The 19,981-nt window shown below is 42.5% G+C and overlaps 1 protein-coding gene across 1 annotated transcript in view; it reads left to right on the plus strand.

Annotated features, from left to right (window-relative positions):
* The window catches only part of EIF2AK3 (eukaryotic translation initiation factor 2 alpha kinase 3), a 50,123-nt gene that overhangs the window by 20,777 nt on the left and 9,365 nt on the right, over positions 1 to 19,981 (plus strand). The window contains exons 2-14 of the mRNA XM_018566104.1: positions 141 to 270; positions 3,685 to 3,879; positions 3,991 to 4,121; positions 6,055 to 6,289; positions 7,080 to 7,242; positions 8,154 to 8,298; positions 8,792 to 8,828; positions 9,996 to 10,050; positions 13,232 to 13,449; positions 13,803 to 13,909; positions 15,136 to 15,258; positions 15,613 to 15,762; positions 19,079 to 19,856. Coding sequence (XP_018421606.1) covers positions 141 to 270; positions 3,685 to 3,879; positions 3,991 to 4,121; positions 6,055 to 6,289; positions 7,080 to 7,242; positions 8,154 to 8,298; positions 8,792 to 8,828; positions 9,996 to 10,050; positions 13,232 to 13,449; positions 13,803 to 13,909; positions 15,136 to 15,258; positions 15,613 to 15,762; positions 19,079 to 19,856 — 2,467 coding nt within the window. The remainder of the gene's footprint in view (positions 1 to 140; positions 271 to 3,684; positions 3,880 to 3,990; positions 4,122 to 6,054; positions 6,290 to 7,079; positions 7,243 to 8,153; positions 8,299 to 8,791; positions 8,829 to 9,995; positions 10,051 to 13,231; positions 13,450 to 13,802; positions 13,910 to 15,135; positions 15,259 to 15,612; positions 15,763 to 19,078; positions 19,857 to 19,981) is intronic.

Genomic DNA, 19,981 nt, shown 5'->3' on the forward strand with positions numbered 1-19,981 from the left:
GTGTGTGTGTGTGTGTGTGTGTGTGTGTGTGTGTGTGTGTGTGTGTGTGTGTGTGTGTGTGTGTGTCAGTCAACCTTTTGAGTTAATATGAAAGTGACATAAGAGTAAAAACTATTTTTTTTTAAATCTTCTTTCCTCAGGTCTTTGGTCATAATCAGTACATTGGATGGTAGAATTTCAGCCCTGGATCCCGAGAATCATGGGAGAAAGCAATGGGACCTGGACGTGGGGTCGGGGTCTCTTGTGTCATCTAGTCTTAGTAAACCAGAGGTACGTTTTTGTTCTTTATTGCTTTGAATAACCGGGAAACAGTTAAAGGCATAATCTGCACTTAGGGGCAGCAATTAGCATTTTGTGTACCATTGCGACAATACATAATTTATCATTGCATGTGACCTAAATATTGTGCTGTGTTCAAGGTTTGTGCACGGCCGTTTGACATTGTTCTTAACCCCTTCACGAATGGAGACGTACACTTTGTCTCCATCGTGAAGTGCCCAACTGACTGCTCATGTACACTGCAGAACTGTGGTGACATAGCGACCGGTTTGTGAAAGTGGTACACAATGGGGACGCAGACGTCTGACAACCCCAGAAGTGTCTTTCCATTTTTATTCTGGAGACAGAGTTGCTTTGTAATGGAAAACCGGCTCACGTTAAACTGAACATTGCAAAAATATTTGCTTGCTAATATCAGTAATAGAGTCCCTTTTAGGACAGTGCACCGAGTCCTGAAGGAAAATGAGCTCCTCCTATTTTTAGTCCTTGCTCATGAAGACCAATTAGAATTCTTCTGTTTTTCAATATAATGAAACTTGATTGGTTACTATTGGCAATATCGCCAGTTTTGTGCTTCACCATTGCAATTCCGATCTTTTTGGGGGGCTGAAAAGAGAATTGATTTCTTAAAATGTGTCTTATTTTTATTTATCGGACATCACTGGAGATGGTTCTTGTTGTGGCTGTTTGTGAAAAATGAAAATACGGTTTTGTTGAATGACATTCCATAGAACCAATCATTGCACTGGCCTGATCAGTGTTGCGATAGTCACCTGATTGATGGTAAGTTTAGGATTAATCTTTATCTGCTCAAGATTAATCGTCCTTCTATTGAAGGGAATGAACATCATCGCTTAATCCTTATCTGTCATGGAGCTTAATTATGTCTGTGCTGGAGTGTGACCCTGTGTGTGTGTGTTTGGTCTCAGATCCATTTAATGCACAGCATTCTGCTAGTCAGATCTGGTGACTCACTGGATTAAGAGATGAGGTAATGCTGTATACAGAGGAATGAAGTCATCCTTCACCTGCAGGGTCCTCCACTCTCTGCAAGTGCCCTTTACCTTCCCCAGTCTCCGGAGCCCATACAGAGCAGCGTGGTGCCACAGCGATCTGATTCATAAATATTCAAACACTCACAGACTGCGTGAACCACCGTCTGAGCGCATCTGTTCCATTCTCCCAGTACAGGAAACACATCTAGGCTTTTGTCTGCATTCTTTATCAGGTTTAACCTGGTCTTCCCCAAGTGGCTCCGTTGGCTAACGAAGGGGGGAGGGGTCCGGTAACGTCTATGTCCGTGACGTCACAGGACTCCTCCGCCCTTCCCTTCGTTAGCCGGCGGAGCCACTTGGGCTGGTGATCTGTCGACACTTATCGAATTCTGCGACCGCCTGACTTCCGGTTTCGTTACAACTAAGGTTTGCCCAAGAAACTTGTTCTGCACCAGCCAAGGCATTGGCCTATACACAAACAGCACAGCAATGAAGTAATAAAATGAACTAGGATCACACTAATCCAGCACGTTATTATTCTGTTGCCCCACTCAAGCGGCGGCCATATTGAGTGGGGCACGTGAGATTAATAACGTGCTGGATTAGTGTGATCCTAGTTCATTTTATTACTTCATTGCTGTGCTGTATGTGTATAGGTCAATGTAGTTGGATCTGTATGTGCGTTATAATTAATCGGTTAAAAAAAAAAATTCAACCCAAGTCGTACGGCATTGCGATTGAACTGTGGGTGGGAGGTGTGCATGGGGTGCCATTTCAAATGAATGGCAACGCACCTCCCTCAACAGAACATGTGGTGGGTGGGTTTGCGTGGTACAGTGTTCATCGCATGGGACTGTGAGATTTATCGCACTGTACTATTGTTTTCGGGCCCTCAAAAACAGACTGACGCACACAACCAGATACAATCTCACACAGTCCAAAAAAGGTTGAATTATTTTTTTTTTTTTAAACTTTTAAGATCCACCCAGTCTCCTTACCTTACGAGAACTGGTGTGGCTACTTAGCCTGGGGTCCAGTGTGCATTGCTTGTACACCTCCCTTGCGTGCCCTATAGAGGTGCTCGGAGCTCTGGTCCAGGCACCTCTACAGGGCACACAGGGGAGCTGTCAGCAATGCAGGTATGGATGGAGTTCCCTCGCGGCCATATCCTCATCCCACCCCACCTCAAGCTGACACTTGGCGTCGGCAGCATATTTTGAATGGCTGCTTGCTGCAAGAACGGACATTCCTGAGCTATAGGGAGGCTGAGGAGCCACTCATCTAGTGCAGTAGAAGGCAAGCGGCAACTGACTTTTGGGTCATGATACTCCATTTGAGAACCACAGCCTTAGATAATACAGAATCCCCTTCCAAAATACGGTGTTGCTAGAAAGTGTGCCCGTTCATTGAATGGACTGAATAAGGAAGGGCGCATCATGGTAGTAGCTGACAACACAGAAGTGTGTATTGGTACAGAGGAGGGCAGAACAGAGCCAGGCGTTGGTGCAGGGGCGTATAAAGTGAGTGAAGCTTTTGGCTTGTGTCGATTTGGCATCGGTTTGAGACACTTTGGAGATCATTCAGAATGTATTGACCGGTGTAGTTGACCTGCTTCCAGCAGGTTTTACATTCCTATAGACTTGTATAGGAATTCAATACACATCTGACAGAAAGAAAATCCCATCAACCTTGGTCCTAATTAGAAAAAGACTAGATGCTGAGAGTCTAAGGTCAATAATGGTGACGAATCCTTTTCCCTCTGACTTACCATTTTGTGAGCACATCTTATACTAGCGGTAGGCAATCTCGGCACTCCAGCTACGCTGAAACTACAAATCCCCATCATGCTTCTGCCTCTGGGAGTCATGCCTGTGGCTGTCAGTCTTGTAACACCTCATGGAACTTGTGGTTCCACAATACCTGGAGTGCCGAAGTTGCCTACGCCCTGTCCTATACAGTTAATTTCCTCTCTAACACCATGTAGTTACCAGAATACAATGAGGGGAATTTATCAAAAAGGGAGCAGGCAGAATCTGGAGCAGTTGCCCATAGTAACAGATCAGCTTCTCTGATTCATTTTCTAAGCTTAGCTGAACAAACTAAAGAGAGAAGCTGATTGGCTGCTGTGGGCAACTGCTCCAGATTCTGTCTGCTCCAATTTTGATAAATAATCCCCGGCCCGGTTTTCTTTCTTTTAATAATGGTCCTTTTTAAGTGTAAATTTTAATTATAGGTCCATAACTCACTGCTATTAAGCATTTTACTTTATTGATTGTTTTTATTGTATGTACACATTTATTGAATACAACTAATAGAAATGAATTTCTCAGACTTATTAATGGACTCGAGCGTTTATTCTGAGTTCTCTGTTTTTTATATATTCCTAATTTTCTATTCTCTCTTGTCCTAGGTATTTGGTAATAAAATGATTATCCCCTCTCTGGATGGAGATCTCTTTCAGTGGGATCGGGATCGAGAGAGTATGGAAGCCGTTCCGTTCACAGTGGAGTCTCTTCTTGAGTCGTCCTATAAGTTTGGTGATGATGTTGTGTTGGTCGGTGGAAAGTCCCTTACGACCTATGGGCTGAGTGCGAGCAGTGGCAAGGTGGGTCCCGGCCTCATCTCTTTTTTTCATATCTTTTGTCTTTGGACAGCTTTGAGTGAAGCTTGTGTAAGTGTTGGCATATATCATGCGTTATACAATTTTTTGCTCCAGGTGAAATATGTCTGCTCAGCGATGGGCTGCCGTCGGTGGAATGAAGAAGATGTTGAGCAGGATGATGTTCTTTTGTTGCACCGGAAGCAGAAAACTGTGCGTGCTGTGGGGCCTCGCAGTGGGAGTGAGAAGTAAGTGAACAGACATGAGATGTTCTTATGCAGTATGTTAGCTAGTCGTGTGAAAAAGAAAGTACACCCTTGTGGAATTCTATGGTTTTAAACAAGGCAGCAGCTAGCGATTATTTTCATAATCGATTAGTTCGCCGATGTATTAATTTTGATCGGATAAAATAAAAAAAATGAATACTGTCATTTATTTAAAATACACAAATGCAGCGTTGCAGACATCAAGTTTACTGCAGAATAAAACGTTATGCAAATTTTTTGGAATTGCACTGCACTGGAACGCACGGAATTCTGGTATTGTGCGTTCTTGTGTGGGCGATCACACTGTGGATGGGAGGTGCTTTTGGGATCCATTGGCACCGCAACGCACCTACTGCTGCAAAATTTTGTCGAAACTGGAAATGACTTTTCCCACTAATATATATATATAGGTCTCTCCTCCCCGCTGGTGCCTCTGCAGCGGTCTGTGTCCCTGCTGCCTCTGCCGACACAGGTGGGTAGAGCAGCTGGGATTGAAAGGGACACAGACCGCTGCAGCCATCACCAGTGACGAGGAGAACGGAGGAGCAGAGCGACACAAACTAATCTAAAACCAACTAATTTAGTTAAAAATAGACAATAAAGGTGATCAGCGCCAGTAAGTGTAATGTGGAAATAAGAGCTACCAAGCACTAAGGATATAACTAAATATCTGGAAAACGTGAAAAACAATATTGTGCCGAGCTAATAATCGTACATATCTAATAAATTGAAACATATATAAATGAGTCACATATATGAGCATTCAAACAAATGAGGCATAGAAAATATCTACACACAGACAAAAAAGCAATATAGACAATAAAAAGTCTCAAGGAAAAAACAAAAACAAACAATGGTGGTTGTGCAAAACAATTCCTCAGATGATTCGCAGCCAATGTGCATATAACTCTCAGGTAAGGATAATCACACAATGCAGGCAGACCTTCACCTCCACCAAGTGAGTGATGACATCAAGTGAGTGCTCACCTGGTGAGGTAGACCCACAGAGCTAGGTCAAATGCGCTTTTTCCCTTCTTAATGGGAGAGGGAAGCCCATGCACAGATAAGGTCTCCTCAGATCACAGGTACCAGCATAAATCCAGGTGGAAAGAGAAAAAGGACAAGGACATAGTGCGTAACGTCCAATAAAATGCAATTTATTAAGTAAAAAATGCGTACTCACAATGATATAAACAGTACAGGCATTGGGTATTGCTGGATCAGACCAGCAGGGCAAATGGCAGCAAAGCGATAAAAAAACCTGTTCGTCCAGCTCAGCTCAGTGCGGTGACATCAGAAGCTCTGCCCTACGTACGTTACGTCAAAAAACGGGACCCCTGATGAAGTCACGTGTTTTGACGTAACTTACATTTTTTTTTAAGCTTTGTTTTGTTTTTTTATGCTTTAACTTTTTTAAAACGTCTTTTTTTTTTTTTTTTACACTTAACTTATTGCTATCACATTGGGGACTAAGAAATCCCCTATGTCATAGCCAATTTACATGACCAGTCCTCTTTATGGAGACCTTGGGTGTCTCTAAGACCCCTAAGGTCACCTAGGGACCCCCAGAGAAGCTGATGAAGCAGAGATCTGCTTTACCAGCTTCTCACCGGTGTTCTGTACTGGAGAGTGACACTGAATGCAGGAAGTGATGTAATGTACATCACTTCCTGCATTCGGGGACAGGAGAAGAGATCAAAGGGAGATTGTGTCCTGATCTCAGCTTTATGTGCCATGCTGGCTGAAGCAGGCTGTGTGTTCTGCCCCAGTTACCACTGTCGCCTGCGTGCAGAAATAGTTTTTATAGCTATATGTGTATCTGTATGTTGCTTTCTGGAAAATAATAGAGCAGAAGTCTGAGTTTATGGGAGACAAGTGCAGTGCGATTTTATATTTGACATGCTTTGTACTATAGGTGGAATTTTAGCGTTGGGCATTTTGAGCTGCGCTACATCCCAGATGTTGACCCAGTAGTGGGGTTTATTGGAGGCCAACTGGAAGCCAGCGGGGGCACAGACGAGTCCAAAATCATTTCTGATGTTGATGAGCAGGAAACTGGGACAAATGATGTCGTCATCAAGGTGTCTGTCGCTGATTGGAAGGTCATGGCCTTTAACAGGAACCTGGGAAACCTAGAGTGGGAGCACCAGGTACAACCAGCACTGTGTATTTGCTGAATGAAATGAAAAACAGGATGTGAGTGTCTCCAAACCCAAGTACAAAAATTAGATTAGAAAGACATATTTTTCCTTCGCTTACCAGCTGTGGTTTGCATTTGTTTTATTTTTTTAATAGGTCCTCCCAGCAGGTGTTACATATGCAACATCTCACTCGGTTCAGGTAGTTTGGGCTATAGACTCTTTGACCCTTTTCTGCTTTGGAAAGTACAAGCAGCACCGTTGGTAGGAATCAGTAAGGGCCGCTTCATTAATATGCTTTGCCTTACCACATGCATGTGAGCGTGTGTTGCATTAATATATAGTTACATAGTTACATAGTATTTGAGGTTGAATAAAGACATTAGTCCATCAAGTCCAACCTATTAGATAGTCCATTAATTCTTAATAGACTGCCAATATGCAATGCATGTTGAGGTGCAGATCAATATAAATGGCACCACGCTGCTGTTTGCATGCTACCTTGCGTTGCCACACTGTGCGGCAAAGTTAGAAACTTTTATGTGTGGTCATAAAGTTCAAAAAGAAACTGCTTGATAAGGATTTTTATGCTAAGCAAGTGACACTTTTACACAGTTTATCAAACAATAAAATGGGTGGTATATCCTGCCTGTGTCTCGATAAATAAAGTAGATTGGTTTGTATGCATTTCCTTCAGCGGTCTAAGCCCTCATTTGTCAGTAGTCTTCCGAATCTTTTCAAATTATAGATGCTACCTTTTTCATATGGTGCCTGAAAATGGAAATGTCTTGTTCTTTTATAGTTCTGCACTCCAATTGCTTCAGCCTGGTTGGTCAGAGATGGTAAGGTCTTACCTATCAGTCTCTTTGATGACACAAGTTATTCATCAAATGAGGATGTTCTGGAAGATGAGGAAGATATTGTGGAAGCAGCTAGAGGAGCTACAGAGTCCAGTTTTTACTTGGGTAAGTGCCAGAGCTCTGTGATCTATAGGATTGAGTGTGAATGTGTGACTTTTGCACCTCCCGCAGCAGAATTTATCGTGCTGAAACACAAAAATAACTTCTTTTTTTTCCCACCTTTTTTTATAATTGTTTTATTTTATATAGTTGTAAGCACATGGCACTTGTAAAGCTTCAGCCAGCTAATGACAGCTGCCAGTGGCAAGAATCCACAGACGGCAGCTGAATGTAAATGCAGCAGGTAGTGGGCTGGTGCAATAGCCAGCCTACTATTGGCCATTTAAAATTGTAATAGCCAATAGAAGGCTGGCGCTTGCACCCGCCCACTGCTGTGCCCTCCACCCAGCGTGGAGAAGAGAGCTAGGGGATCTAACTAGAATAGTTGACAACTATTCTCATAATTGATTCGTTGGTTTCAGCCCAATATGCTAACATTGAAGGGTTTTTGCAAGTGGCTGTACAGTTTGAATTCCTGTGTATTTCCCCTTCTAGGGAGCCATAGGTGCTGCATACAGCCTGCCAAATAGGTCAATGGCTGTACACTGGTACAGCCGGACTTGCATGAACTCGCACATATGTGCCTGCGCACAACTCCAAACTCCCATTGTGCGTCAGTGCATACTTGTGTTTACAGAAGTCCAGGAGTATACCTGCATACAGCCATTGACTGCTATGAGAGGGCGTTGGCAGCCCCAGTGGCTCCCTGGCAGGCAAAATACGCAGGAATTTAGGATACATGGCCAAAGGTGTCCATGTGCAAGAGCCCTAATGTGCTATTTCATTTTCTATCCTACTTTCTTTGATGTGAGTAACCTGCAACTTTAACTTACTTCTACCATTCTTATGCTGGTCAAATCTGCTTCTCTCGTATGAAGGAAGTTTCAAGGTGATGTTCGCCATTGGTTGTTTTGTAGGAATGTATCGTGGGCAGCTGTATCTGCAGTCATCTGTCCGAGCGTCTGAGAAATTCCCAGTTAATCCCACAGCCCTGGATACAATGAAGGATAAGCATGCCATTATATCACTGCCAAGAATCAAATGGAAGCCACTGATTCGTAAGTTCCGCTTTATTTGTTGTCTTTGTATGCTCCTGACCAGTTCAGAATAGAATGCGGCAGATAAAAGAAATTAACAGAAGACTTGGTATAATTATGTAATGAAGATTTACTTGAAGAAAAATAAAGCAAAAAGCTACTTCTCCAGAATTGTCAGTAGCAGGGACCGGCTCAGACATTTAGGCCTCATTCACAAGAGAAAAGGCCGGCATGCACAGCTCTGTGCTGTGTGAACGGCCGTATCGGGCAGCTCCCAGGAAGGACAGGTGTTGCGTGTGATTAGTTAGCAGCCCCTGTCCTTCTCTATGGTAGTACGCGGCCGTATGCCGCCCTACGCTCACCCCCAAGTGCAGGTTCATACGTGTGCGTGTGTCCCGGCTCGGAGGCAGACAGGATGGATCCCATGTCCTTCTTTATGGGAGTACGCCACCCTACGCTCACCCGCCCTGCACGTCCGTACACATACGCTGACGGGATGGATCCTGTCTGCGTCCGAGCCGGGACACCCGCACCCATATGGACCTGCACATGGGGGTGAGCGTAGGGCTGCATACGGTCGCGTACTCCCATAGAGAAGGCCGGGGGCTGCATACTAATCACATGCAACACCTGTCCTTCCCGGGAGCTGCCCGATGGGGCTGTACACGGAGCTGTACGCGCCAGCTTTTTCTTGTGTGAATGAGGCCTTAATCAGGGTGGGCACAGACAACACAATATTCTGGGTGTTTTCTTTAGGGGAACTGCTCATTTACATATTGGCAGCCCTTCCAGCTTCAGGAACTGAACAGAATGATCAGATTATATTTAGGATGTTGGGACTTCTGTTCTTTATGTAGGGATTCATTATAAAATGGGTGACCTCTACTGATGGTGCATGTACTCTAGAACTTTAAGTGTAGCTGCTACTCATTGACTTGGAGGAGAAGGGTGGAAAGTCCCCACAGCAAATTTCAACATTTGTGACCTTTTAGCTATTTAAAATTGCCTATGACGGATGTAATGAAACTCTGGAACAAACCTGACCTGCATGGAACTGAAGCTGTCATGTTTGATACAAAGACTTTGCTTCTGATGTGCAAGGAGACTTTTGATACTTTACGAGCTTTGTAGCATAGAGCCAAGAGGGGGATATTGCTTACTTTGCACATCACAGAAGAAAATATGGGCTGTCTTATCAGTTAGGCATTCACTTTCCAAGCTGCAACCAACATCATGCAATGAAGGTGCCCGCCTTTTATACCAAAACATAGCACCGTTCACTTACTTAACAAGATGAACGGGTCGCCAGAAAAATCAATCTAAATGGAAAGATGGGATAGGGATGTGTTTGAACTTCTGTCAGGTTTTTGTACTTTATATTCTCGTACTGTATATCAGGAATACAAACCTGCCAGGGCTTTACATTTTCCCTGTTATCCAAGACACAAAACATTTGGCCTGGGCTTCTACATTGTGATTTCTAGTAACTTTTTATTAGATTTGATCTTCTTAAATTAAATAGTAATTAAACCCTCACGTGTTTGCTAGCAAGCAGTAGATATATGCAAAAACATTTTAAAAAAAAACGTTTAAAAAGGGTTAACGCTCCCGTCCGAACAGCTGATGTGTCGGACGGCCGCAAAGCATATGCAGTTAAGATGTTCGGCCGGGAGACGAGGAGAGACACAAGGTAAGTCTATGGAGCAGCGTGCACCCGCACAGACTCCAAATGAGGAGTACAGCAATGGGGCATTGTCTGTTCTGCAGTATCCATATGGTAAGTTTACATCACGCCTATTTGTCTATACACAATGTTTTATAATTATTGTAACATTTTTTTTTCACCCTCACTCTTTTGTGAAGCTGTACAGAGCGCCACCATCCTTGTTCTGAACTGTTCTGTATTTAATATATTAAATGGTCAGTCCGGCCAAAACTGATGCTCTAGTTTTTCAGGCAGGGTGGGTGGGAACAGAGCTAGGGAGATTTCACTGCTGGGATCCCTAAGAACATAATAAGCCAGTCAGAAGTATTAACCCAGCAGACTCCACCTGCAGCTGAATTATTACATTCGGGTGAGCCGACCTGTAAGTGCTGTGTTAGGATTTTGCTATAAATCTGTTATCCAGCTGGCATCACTATTTTAAAGTGAGCTTAAAGTAGCATTAACGTCTGGGTGTTTTTTACCTTAATGCATTTACTGCATTAGGGTAAAACAGCCCAGCACCTTTTTTTTTTTTTTTCTACCTCAGTCTTACCTGTCAGCTGCGCTCTTCCCCGCCGCCGGTCCCGAAGGGATCCTCCGTACCCAGGTTGCGGGGGAGGATACTGATGGCAGTGGAGCCATAGGCTCCTTCTGCCATCAATCAAAGAGGGAAGGGGCGTTGCCTGCTACAGGGCTGTGTGTGGGTCTATGGACGCACACAGCTGCTGCGGGCACGGGTGCCTCCATTAGAACGATGGTGGCACCCGTGCGGGGGGCAGGGGGAGGAGCATGGCGGGGACCCACTAGAAAACTTGGAATGAAGTACTTTTAAAGAAAAAAGCAACATCCTCCAACAAAGGACGATCTCCTTAAAGGAGAAATAAAAAAAATTGGCTTTTAATATCACTTTAAGGGCTTCTGTCAAAGGAATTTACATACAAAAAAACAAAGCACAACACCTAGTGTATTATTCGTGGGATAAAGCTAAAATAAATGGAAGAAAATGCTCTACACTCATAGATGTAATACAGGGATGGCATGGATCGGAATGCTGAGCATCAGTTAAGAAGCCAGATAACTTCTCGCCTGTGTTAAGCACTTTAAACTCTGGGTAGGCGAAGGCAATGATCCTAGTAGCAAGAAAAGGAACAAAAAATGACCAGACCCCTGATCGTGGGTGAAACTAAAAACACTTTAATAAATATAAAATCAATACTCACAAAATTGATGGCGAGCGAAGCCTTGATGAATCACTGCTACATGATGTTAAAAGCTCTAACACCTAGATGTATACATTCTGGAACTTTAGTAGGTCCTTGGACGGGTGTGTATCAGCAAACAGACTGACCAGCACCCTAAAGGATTTGATCTGTTCATATATACAGAGTTCTTTAGGCAGAAAATGATCTAATCTGAGAAAAATGCAAGGTGGAAATTGGCATGAACCCTAGACATGATTGTGATATCTAATTCAGGAATTATGATTCACGTGCAAATGCATAACTCCATAACATAAGGCCTAACACTTCACTCATAATAACTTCACCATATCGGTTGCCATTTCTGGATGAGACCTTATGCAGCGGTTCTCCTGACTTGTTCACCTTGTTTCTAGCCAAGACTGGAGGAGCTTGGAGACTTGAAAGAGCCCCACGGCACAGGGTAGCAGATGTCGGCATGGCTGCACCTCCACCTCTGCTTCCTACTGGTACATCATTGTACTGTGTGAATCCATTTCAACTCTGTGTGGCCCGTTCATTGTGTGTGCACATCGCCCACCTTCGCCCCCCACACACTTTAATTTTTTTTTTCACTTGATAAATAGCCTCATCATTTGAGATCATATGTTTGCTGTTATTGTATTTAATCTGCATGAACTATAATTATCTCCTTTAAATCTTCTGTTGTAGAAGGGGCTCCCCTTTTAATAAGATATGTTTAATAATGATGATGTAATAGAGAGACTTGGGTTGGGGTACTACTGGAGAGATTAACTGCCTTTGGCTGTGTACCCCAAATGGAGCTTTATAATAACTTTTGGAGACCAGATATGATATCCTTGTATGACCAGACATTCCTTCTGCTCGGCCTAAGCCTCTAATATACAGTCTGATAAAGTGTGAATTGATTACCATGGTTGAACTTTTTTTTTTTTTTTAAGTGAACAAATTAGTTGTTTTTAAGTGCCGAAATATAGATTGATAAAAGGTAATGTAAGACAGGACTTAAAGGAGAACTATGAGGTGAGTGATTTCCACTCATCCTCATAGTTAGAGCCGACCTGTGACAAACTGAGAAACTGTCATAGGTCGGCTCTATTGATTGGGAAGTGATCAGAAACAAGCTCCGATCCGCTGACTTCACGATCCTCTCTGCAGTGAGCGGTACTGCTGCCCGCAGGGATTCCCCCCTCCGCTCTCTGATCCTCCAGTGTTGAGTGGAGGAACGAACGTGGGAGGGGGCGGGCACAGCTGGCTCTGCCTCTGCATTTGCAGAGCCAACTTTCACTCGCTCAGCTGGGTGGATCCAGACATTGTCAGGATCAGTCCCGGCTGCGGCACTCTCAGTATACCACAGGCAATAGCCTTCTATATACTGAGATTTGGGTCACGGCAGGAGGTTGGTATATGTCCTCCCGTGACCATAAAGTGAACTATGGGGAAAAACACTTACACCATAATTCTCTTTTAAGCTGACCATACACTCCTCGAACTTCGGCCAAGTCCTGCTCACTCTGAAATTAAAGCTGTGCGGGACTCTGCTGCTGACAACGCTCTGCTTAATAAAAGTCAATTTTTCAATCGACATTTGTTGAAGGAGCTGGGCCGAAAATAGTTAAACAAACAGTGCATTCACAGTTCGGATATTCTGGCAGCTGCAGGTCTTGGCTGTCAGAATGCAATAGCCCGGCAGGGAAGATTACCCCATCCACGCTGTTTAGGCCCTTGCTGTTCTGTGTTTTTAAAGAACAGATCTCGCTTCACCACCAGTGAATATTTTGGTCACATTTATTACTTTATAAATACGCCCCTCAGTGTTTAGCCAGAGTTTGACATTGGATTCTCTAGAGCTAAATAGAAAAATAAAAAAATGTTCTTTTTGTCATTTTGTTATTTATACAGCCTGTAGTTCAAATAGGCTGAACTTGTAGTTTAGAAACTTCTTTAGCGAAGTTTGTTTCCCTGGAAATGCTTTCTTTCTGTAAAACGCATTTATTGAGAAAATAATGCTTTTGTATCATTTCTTTTTTCAGACAATGGTTATTACCTGCCGTACTACAAGAGAGAACGCAGCAAGCGGGGGACTCAGATCACCATTGGGATTCTGGAGAACCCGAACTTCAAGAACATCCGGAAGAAAGATCCCATTCTACTGCTGCACTGGTGGAAGGAGATAGTGGGCACCATCTTGCTGTGTATCGCGGCCACCACCTACGTGGTACGCAAGCTGTTCCAGCCTCACCCACACGGTGTCAGGGTAAGTGCAGTTCCTCATCCTTGGTGCTGGATGCTTTGGCGAGGTGGTGTGTGGATTAATGATCGATTCTGCATTTATGAACTGGCTGGATTCCACACTATATCTGATTAAAAAGAAATCTGCTCCAGTGATCAAATATCAAACTACCATTGTAGTGTATGTGAAAGTATTTTTGGAAGAGACTTAAATGTTTTTTCTTTTTTACAATGTAAATCAAATTTCTTAGATTCTTTCTAAAATTATAGATCAGGGAATGTGATCAGCATCCTTGCTAAAGTATTATCATATTTATTTATGTAGCAATTAAAACTTGAACTTAACAGTTAATATTTTTAACTTTTATTAAGATGAGACAGGAATCTGAGACTCAGTGCCAGACTGACAACAAATACGATTCCGTGAATGGAGACCTTGCTGACAACAGGGGTGAATACAGCTGTGGATACGTGTCACGGTCAGTTTATAATGAAACGTGTACTGATGTACCGTAATCACTACTGCTGTTGGTGATTTTATAAGTTGAGACTTTCTTGGTATACATGGAAATTCCTTAATACTGAATTTATATACAAATGTTTGTAACAAAATGCATAAAACTATGTTACATTACAGTGTGTGATTATATATATATATATAGATAGATATATATATATCTATCTATATATATATATAGATAGATATATATATATCTATCTATATATATATATAGATAGATATATATATATCTATCTATATATATATATAGATAGATATATATATATCTATCTATATATATATATAGATAGATATATATATATCTATCTATATATATATATAGTATTTTTTTTAGATGGCCACCATGTCTTCAGAGCATGTGGATGTGGTTAGCAGTATTGATTTTTTTTTTTCAGTGCATTGATCTAGAATTTGGCTTAACGTGCAAGCAATTGTATGTCCGGTATGGTTTTTGCGTGAGTTTTGTCACACAACCCAGAACATACTTGTCCGTCAGGCTCTGGCCAAATTGGCCCTGGTGCCATGTCTGCATGACAGTGGTGAGGACTAGTGATGAGCCTGGGCTTGGTGCAAACAAAGTTGATCTGAGTTAGCCAAAACCCCCTCAAACCTGTGACTTCCACCCCCTCCTCCCGACCCAGTCAGTTGCGAAGAGGTGCATTACCCCCCTTGCAGGTATACATCACAAAGGGGTGACGAATGCACCTGCCACCACTAATTGGGGTGGGGGGGAGAGCGGCGGTTACAGTTTTTAGTGGACATGGGCAAAATCAAGCCCAGGCTCATCTCTAGTCAGGACATTAGCAAACTCCTTGTTGGAACAGACACTGATATTAATAGTGCATTGCTCTCTCTAAAGTGCTTCAGAATGTATGAGCTGTGTATACATAAAGGAAACTAAGTAGGTGGGCACCAGCTGCAAAGGAAAGGCTCTTGAAATGCTTATATGGCCCTAACAACTTGGGATTTCATTTTTGTACAGCTAACATCAAAGGTGCTTCCATGGCAGCCAGGAAAATTTGGACAGTTCTGGTAGTAACAACAAATTATATGTCAATATCCTGCACAGACATGAAAAGATGCATCATATTCCTCAGAATGGTGGTTTTGGATTAGTTTTTAAATTCATATTTAAATTTGTGAAGTGTTTTTAATATAATAAATATGATCCTCTCTGCTTTTTAGGTATCTCACAGACTTTGAGCCTATTCGGTGTTTAGGCCGAGGTGGCTTTGGGGTGGTGTTTGAGGCCCGGAATAAAGTAGATGACTGCAATTATGCCATCAAAAGAATTCGCCTCCCGAACAGGTAATGATTTTCCCTTTATGAAATTCCTATCAAATCTTGATTATAACTTTCTCTTTGAATTTAATTTATTTATCACAGTTTATTTCATGCTATACATTTATTGCATGTCATGATGAAGGAAAGCAATTAGTGTGACGGTTAATATTTGTTAAGCATGCGGCTTGATTCTGATCAGAGCACTAACAACGCAGAACATGTCTGCTGAATATCCATAGTGTCTTTGCACTATAACTAAAGTTTTTAAAGAATCTGACTATCTCCACTGGTAATGTCCACTGGTAAAAATAACAGAACTTTTCTGCTTCAGTTTGTGTTCATTGAATGTGACTTTACTCTACACTGATCTGTTTATAGGAGACTGGCCAGAGAGAAGGTGATGAGGGAGGTAAAAGCTCTCGCCAAGCTGGAACATCCTGGGATTGTGCGCTACTTTAATGCATGGAAGGAAGAGCCTCCGGAGCTGTGGCAAGAAAAAATGGATGAACTGTGGCTGAAGGATGGAAGGTGTGGACCCTTTATTTTACAAACTTATTCACATTTGTGGGCTAAAAATAAACCGATCCTGATGGTAACAATGGCATTGTCATCTACTGCTTATAGAATTGCTGGTTCCTTGGGTGCCTTGTTTTACACTCCATCTTTACTACTTAGGGAGTACTGACTTGGCTGGCTGTTTCAAGTCCCTGATTAGTAAGGATGTCCCTGGTGGTCACAAAGCTTGCAGTGGCAATGCACATATTTTTGTGTGACTGGTTTATGTTAAACAGCAACTATTAAGATCGTTTGACCCTTTTGTGGTCTGCATCATTCGAATTGCCAGTAGAGCTGTTATCGGAGTGTCTAACCGCTAATGTTCTTGGTTGTGACTTGCACTGAAAATGAATCAAGTATATGAAAAACACCATACACTCCCCTTTTGAAGTAATGCCATCAAAATAACACGTGGAACTTCTATTCTTTTCTTTCTTCCTTCCTTCCACCATACTACACAGTCCATTAAGTAACTAATGAACATATGCAGATATCGAGGATTAAATAGACTGATTCTAAAATAACACAACAGAATTTAAAAAAAGGCCATTGACAAACAGTGGACAGTGATCTACATCTAGTTTCACCCAAAATAGTGATAGTGGGCCTCGTGGCACCGCATACATATTTCAGGTAGGAAGGACTATACACACAGTGCATGCAATGACCCAGAGAACAACATTCCCAGTTACCATGAGTCAAGGATTATATCCTAATTGGGCAAATGCAGCAGTATAGCAAACTGGAAGCCAAAGTGCCCTACTGCCAAGGAGACATTACAAAATAATCTTGGGTACAAGCAGTGCCATATGGTACCTCACCACTACTCCCCCAATAGAAAAGACATGACCAGCTCACTTACAATATGAGACCAAATACCCAGTCGAGCAATACTCTACATTTCAGCATGGAACTACATTCACTAGAATAATATACAGGTTCAAGAACTAATAACAAATTCATCAAACAATGGCCCTCACATAGGGAAGACTGTGTGTCTGCTTTTTGTCTCCGTACATATACACCCCATTTAATCAAGGGGGGCTACAATTTTGATCTCTCCTAAATGCTAGCTCCCTGTCTGTCCTTGATTTGATTTTACTTGTTTGGAACACCTATGCTGATAGGGACTGACACTTCTCTGACTTTTTGGTCTGCCTACTTGTTCTAGGTCGGTGACCAACATTGAAGCCATTGGGTCAACCTAAGAGCCAGGAAGCTGGCATTTTCAGGTGGTCAACAGTGGCAGCCTTATTTACTTATTATTATTATTCGCAATAATGTATTAATTACCATAGATTTACTTTAATGCAGCCATGTTTTTTTCAGGGAAGATCATGCTTTTCTTTTTAAGGTAGGGCATATTGCGTTACATACTGGTTGTACTCAATGGACATGGGTCTTTTTTTTTTTTTTTTCCGTTTCCAACCTGCTTATCAATGGAAGAACCAGCCAGCCGTTTATGATATTGATTACATCAAAAGACTATGTACACTGAGGAACCAAAAATTTTCTTGCCATACAGCTGGTATATATCGGAGTGTGCCTTGAAAAACAGACAACCCTTGTGAATGTTGTGAAGGGGAACTCTCCCCAATTGCTACACTGATTAGCAAACACTCAGACCTTATAGCTTCAAGAAATAGATTTTTTTGGCTGGCCAGCTGGGAACATGCAGTAACTCCTACAAAACACAGACATTTCCCAGCACACTTACTAGCTAGCCTGCAACAAAACAAATTTGCTGTGTCTAACAGTATGCATTAAAAACAGGTTTTTAGTATCAAAACTTTTTGCAAAAAAATATGTGGAAGCCGCACTGCCTCGTCAAGGTTCCTCTGTGTAGTGTGGTCCTAACTCTAATTTTTGTGAGTCTCCATATTGGAACATATTTAGGCAGTTGATAAATTGAATGCAGGTATGCCTGGAGGGAGCCCACTCCTACTTAAAGGGACAGGAACGCACCGGAGGCCCAGCAATCCAAAGTGCAGGCTGGGGCTCCAAATGCATCCCCACACAAAATACAGTCAAGCTGTGAAGCAGCTGTGCATGCAGCAACTCGGACACATTCAAATAATATGGTCTTGCAGGCCCCTTTTTTTTATAGGATTTTGAATAGTAGAACCATCTGTGTTACCTTGAATTATCTCCACAAATCCGATAATAATGACACCTGTACTCCTATTTAATTGGGCCAGGATCATTAGATGGGTCTTCTTGTCTTAAGACTCCTTCATATCACGGTTAGAGGACAGCTGTCTTGACATTGAACCCATTGCTCATTTAGCCAAGGTCCCTCATATCAAGATTGGAAGACAGATGTTCATTAACCCCTTCATGACTGAGGCCCTTTTTTCAATTTTTGCACCCATGTTATAAGTCAAAACACATGTTTATTATTTTATGTTTGAACTCTTCTTACCTCGCCCTATGCGGCATAAATGTTCTACATGAACTCTAGTTACATCCATCTACAAAGTTCAATGTTCTACATGAACTTGGTTAACCTCGACAAAAAAAAGCGAAATGTTCCACATGTTGCTTATTCATACAACTCATATATATGGTGTTTCCATGATATAATTTTGCATGATAAAAAATGGACACTTGCGTATAAACCACAATTTATAATAAGTTCATTAAGTGACATTTTAAGCTAATTAACATGGTAGAAGATTGACAGTGTGGTTCAGCTGGGATCATCAATTTTCCCTATACACCCTAAGGCCTGGTTCACACCTGAACGTTTTGTAGCGCGTTCAACGCTCGACGAACGCTCAAACATCTGAATCCCATTGTATTCAATGGGTCTGGTTCACACCTTGCCGTATTTCCGCCTGTACGAACGCGATACAAAACGGCCTACGCCAAAAGAAGTACATGTACTTCTTGGGGGCGTTTTGGTCTTGCGTTTCCATTGGGATACAGCCAAGTAGCCCTCGGAAACGGGCGTTTGTCGCACGTTTTTTTACCGCGCGACAGATGCGCATATTCAATACGCCTAGGTGTGAACCCAGCCTAAAGGATTCTGAAGTGTAGGTAAACTAACCGGAAGAATAAACGTAATGAGTAAACAAGAGGAGTATGAAGAGATGTTGGCAGTAAATCAGAGGTTTGGATATAATGGAGGAGTGAACAGAATAGTGCGCAAAGTATGAAAAAAGTAAAATCACTCGATGTGTTTTCAATAAGAGTATTGAAGGGTAGACATGTAGCACAGTAAAAGTGGGTAGCGGTTATTACTACTATGCATTCAGTAACTAATTTATTTTGTTTTATTTTTTTTTAGTACGGATTGGCCCTTCAGCTCCCCCACTCCGGTAGATGGGCTTTCTATCAAAATTCGGAGTAGTGATGTTCACTCCGTGAAGGAGCATGTAGAGGTCTTCACCCCTTCATCAGAGAGCCAGAGCTCCCTATCCACAGAGTTTGTTGCCGTTAATGCCGGTGCACATCGGAGACGGTCGTTTCCTCACCATTTTTCTACTGACAGTGACCTCAACGGGTCATTTGAGGCCATGGTGAATCTGCAGGACAGTTCCCTCACAGACTGTGATCTGGATCACAGTGCAATGGATGGTGGTAAGGATGTTGTGTATGGATACAACCCTCGGGGAAGACAGGACATTAGCTACCATGAGAGGACATCATCCTCCATTGTGTTTGAAGACTCAGGTTGTGATAACGCCTCCAATATTGTTGACAATAGAACGGACGTGTCTGTCGTTGTTACAACCAGTGATTTCTCGCACAGAGACTCTGGAACGAAGGACTCCATTGAAAGTAAACCCACTTCCGCAAGCACTTTGTCAACGTCTCCACCCAGACCAAAAACCTTAAACTTGGACCTCACTAAGAACACTACAGAGAAGCTGAACCCCAGCTCTCCCAAGGTGTACCTCTACATTCAGATGCAGCTGTGCCGCAAGGAGAACCTCAAAGACTGGATGGAGGCACGCTCCACATTGGAGGAACGGCCTCAGGATGAAAGCCTCCATATTTTTCTGCAAATTGCAGAAGCCGTTCAGTTCCTACACAGCAAGGGTCTGATGCACAGGGACCTGAAGGTGCGTACTAGTCTTATTGTCCTGACCTCATACATTGAAAACATATATGCTTTTTTTTCATCTGGTTATTATTGTGTTAATGTAACTTCAGTATAAAGTAGTTCCATTTTGTGGTGACTTTTCTT

Source organism: Nanorana parkeri, unplaced genomic scaffold, assembly GCF_000935625.1.
Source record: "Nanorana parkeri isolate BGI_ZX_2015 unplaced genomic scaffold, ASM93562v1 scaffold919, whole genome shotgun sequence".
In the NCBI taxonomy this organism is placed as follows: Eukaryota; Metazoa; Chordata; class Amphibia; order Anura; family Dicroglossidae; genus Nanorana; species Nanorana parkeri.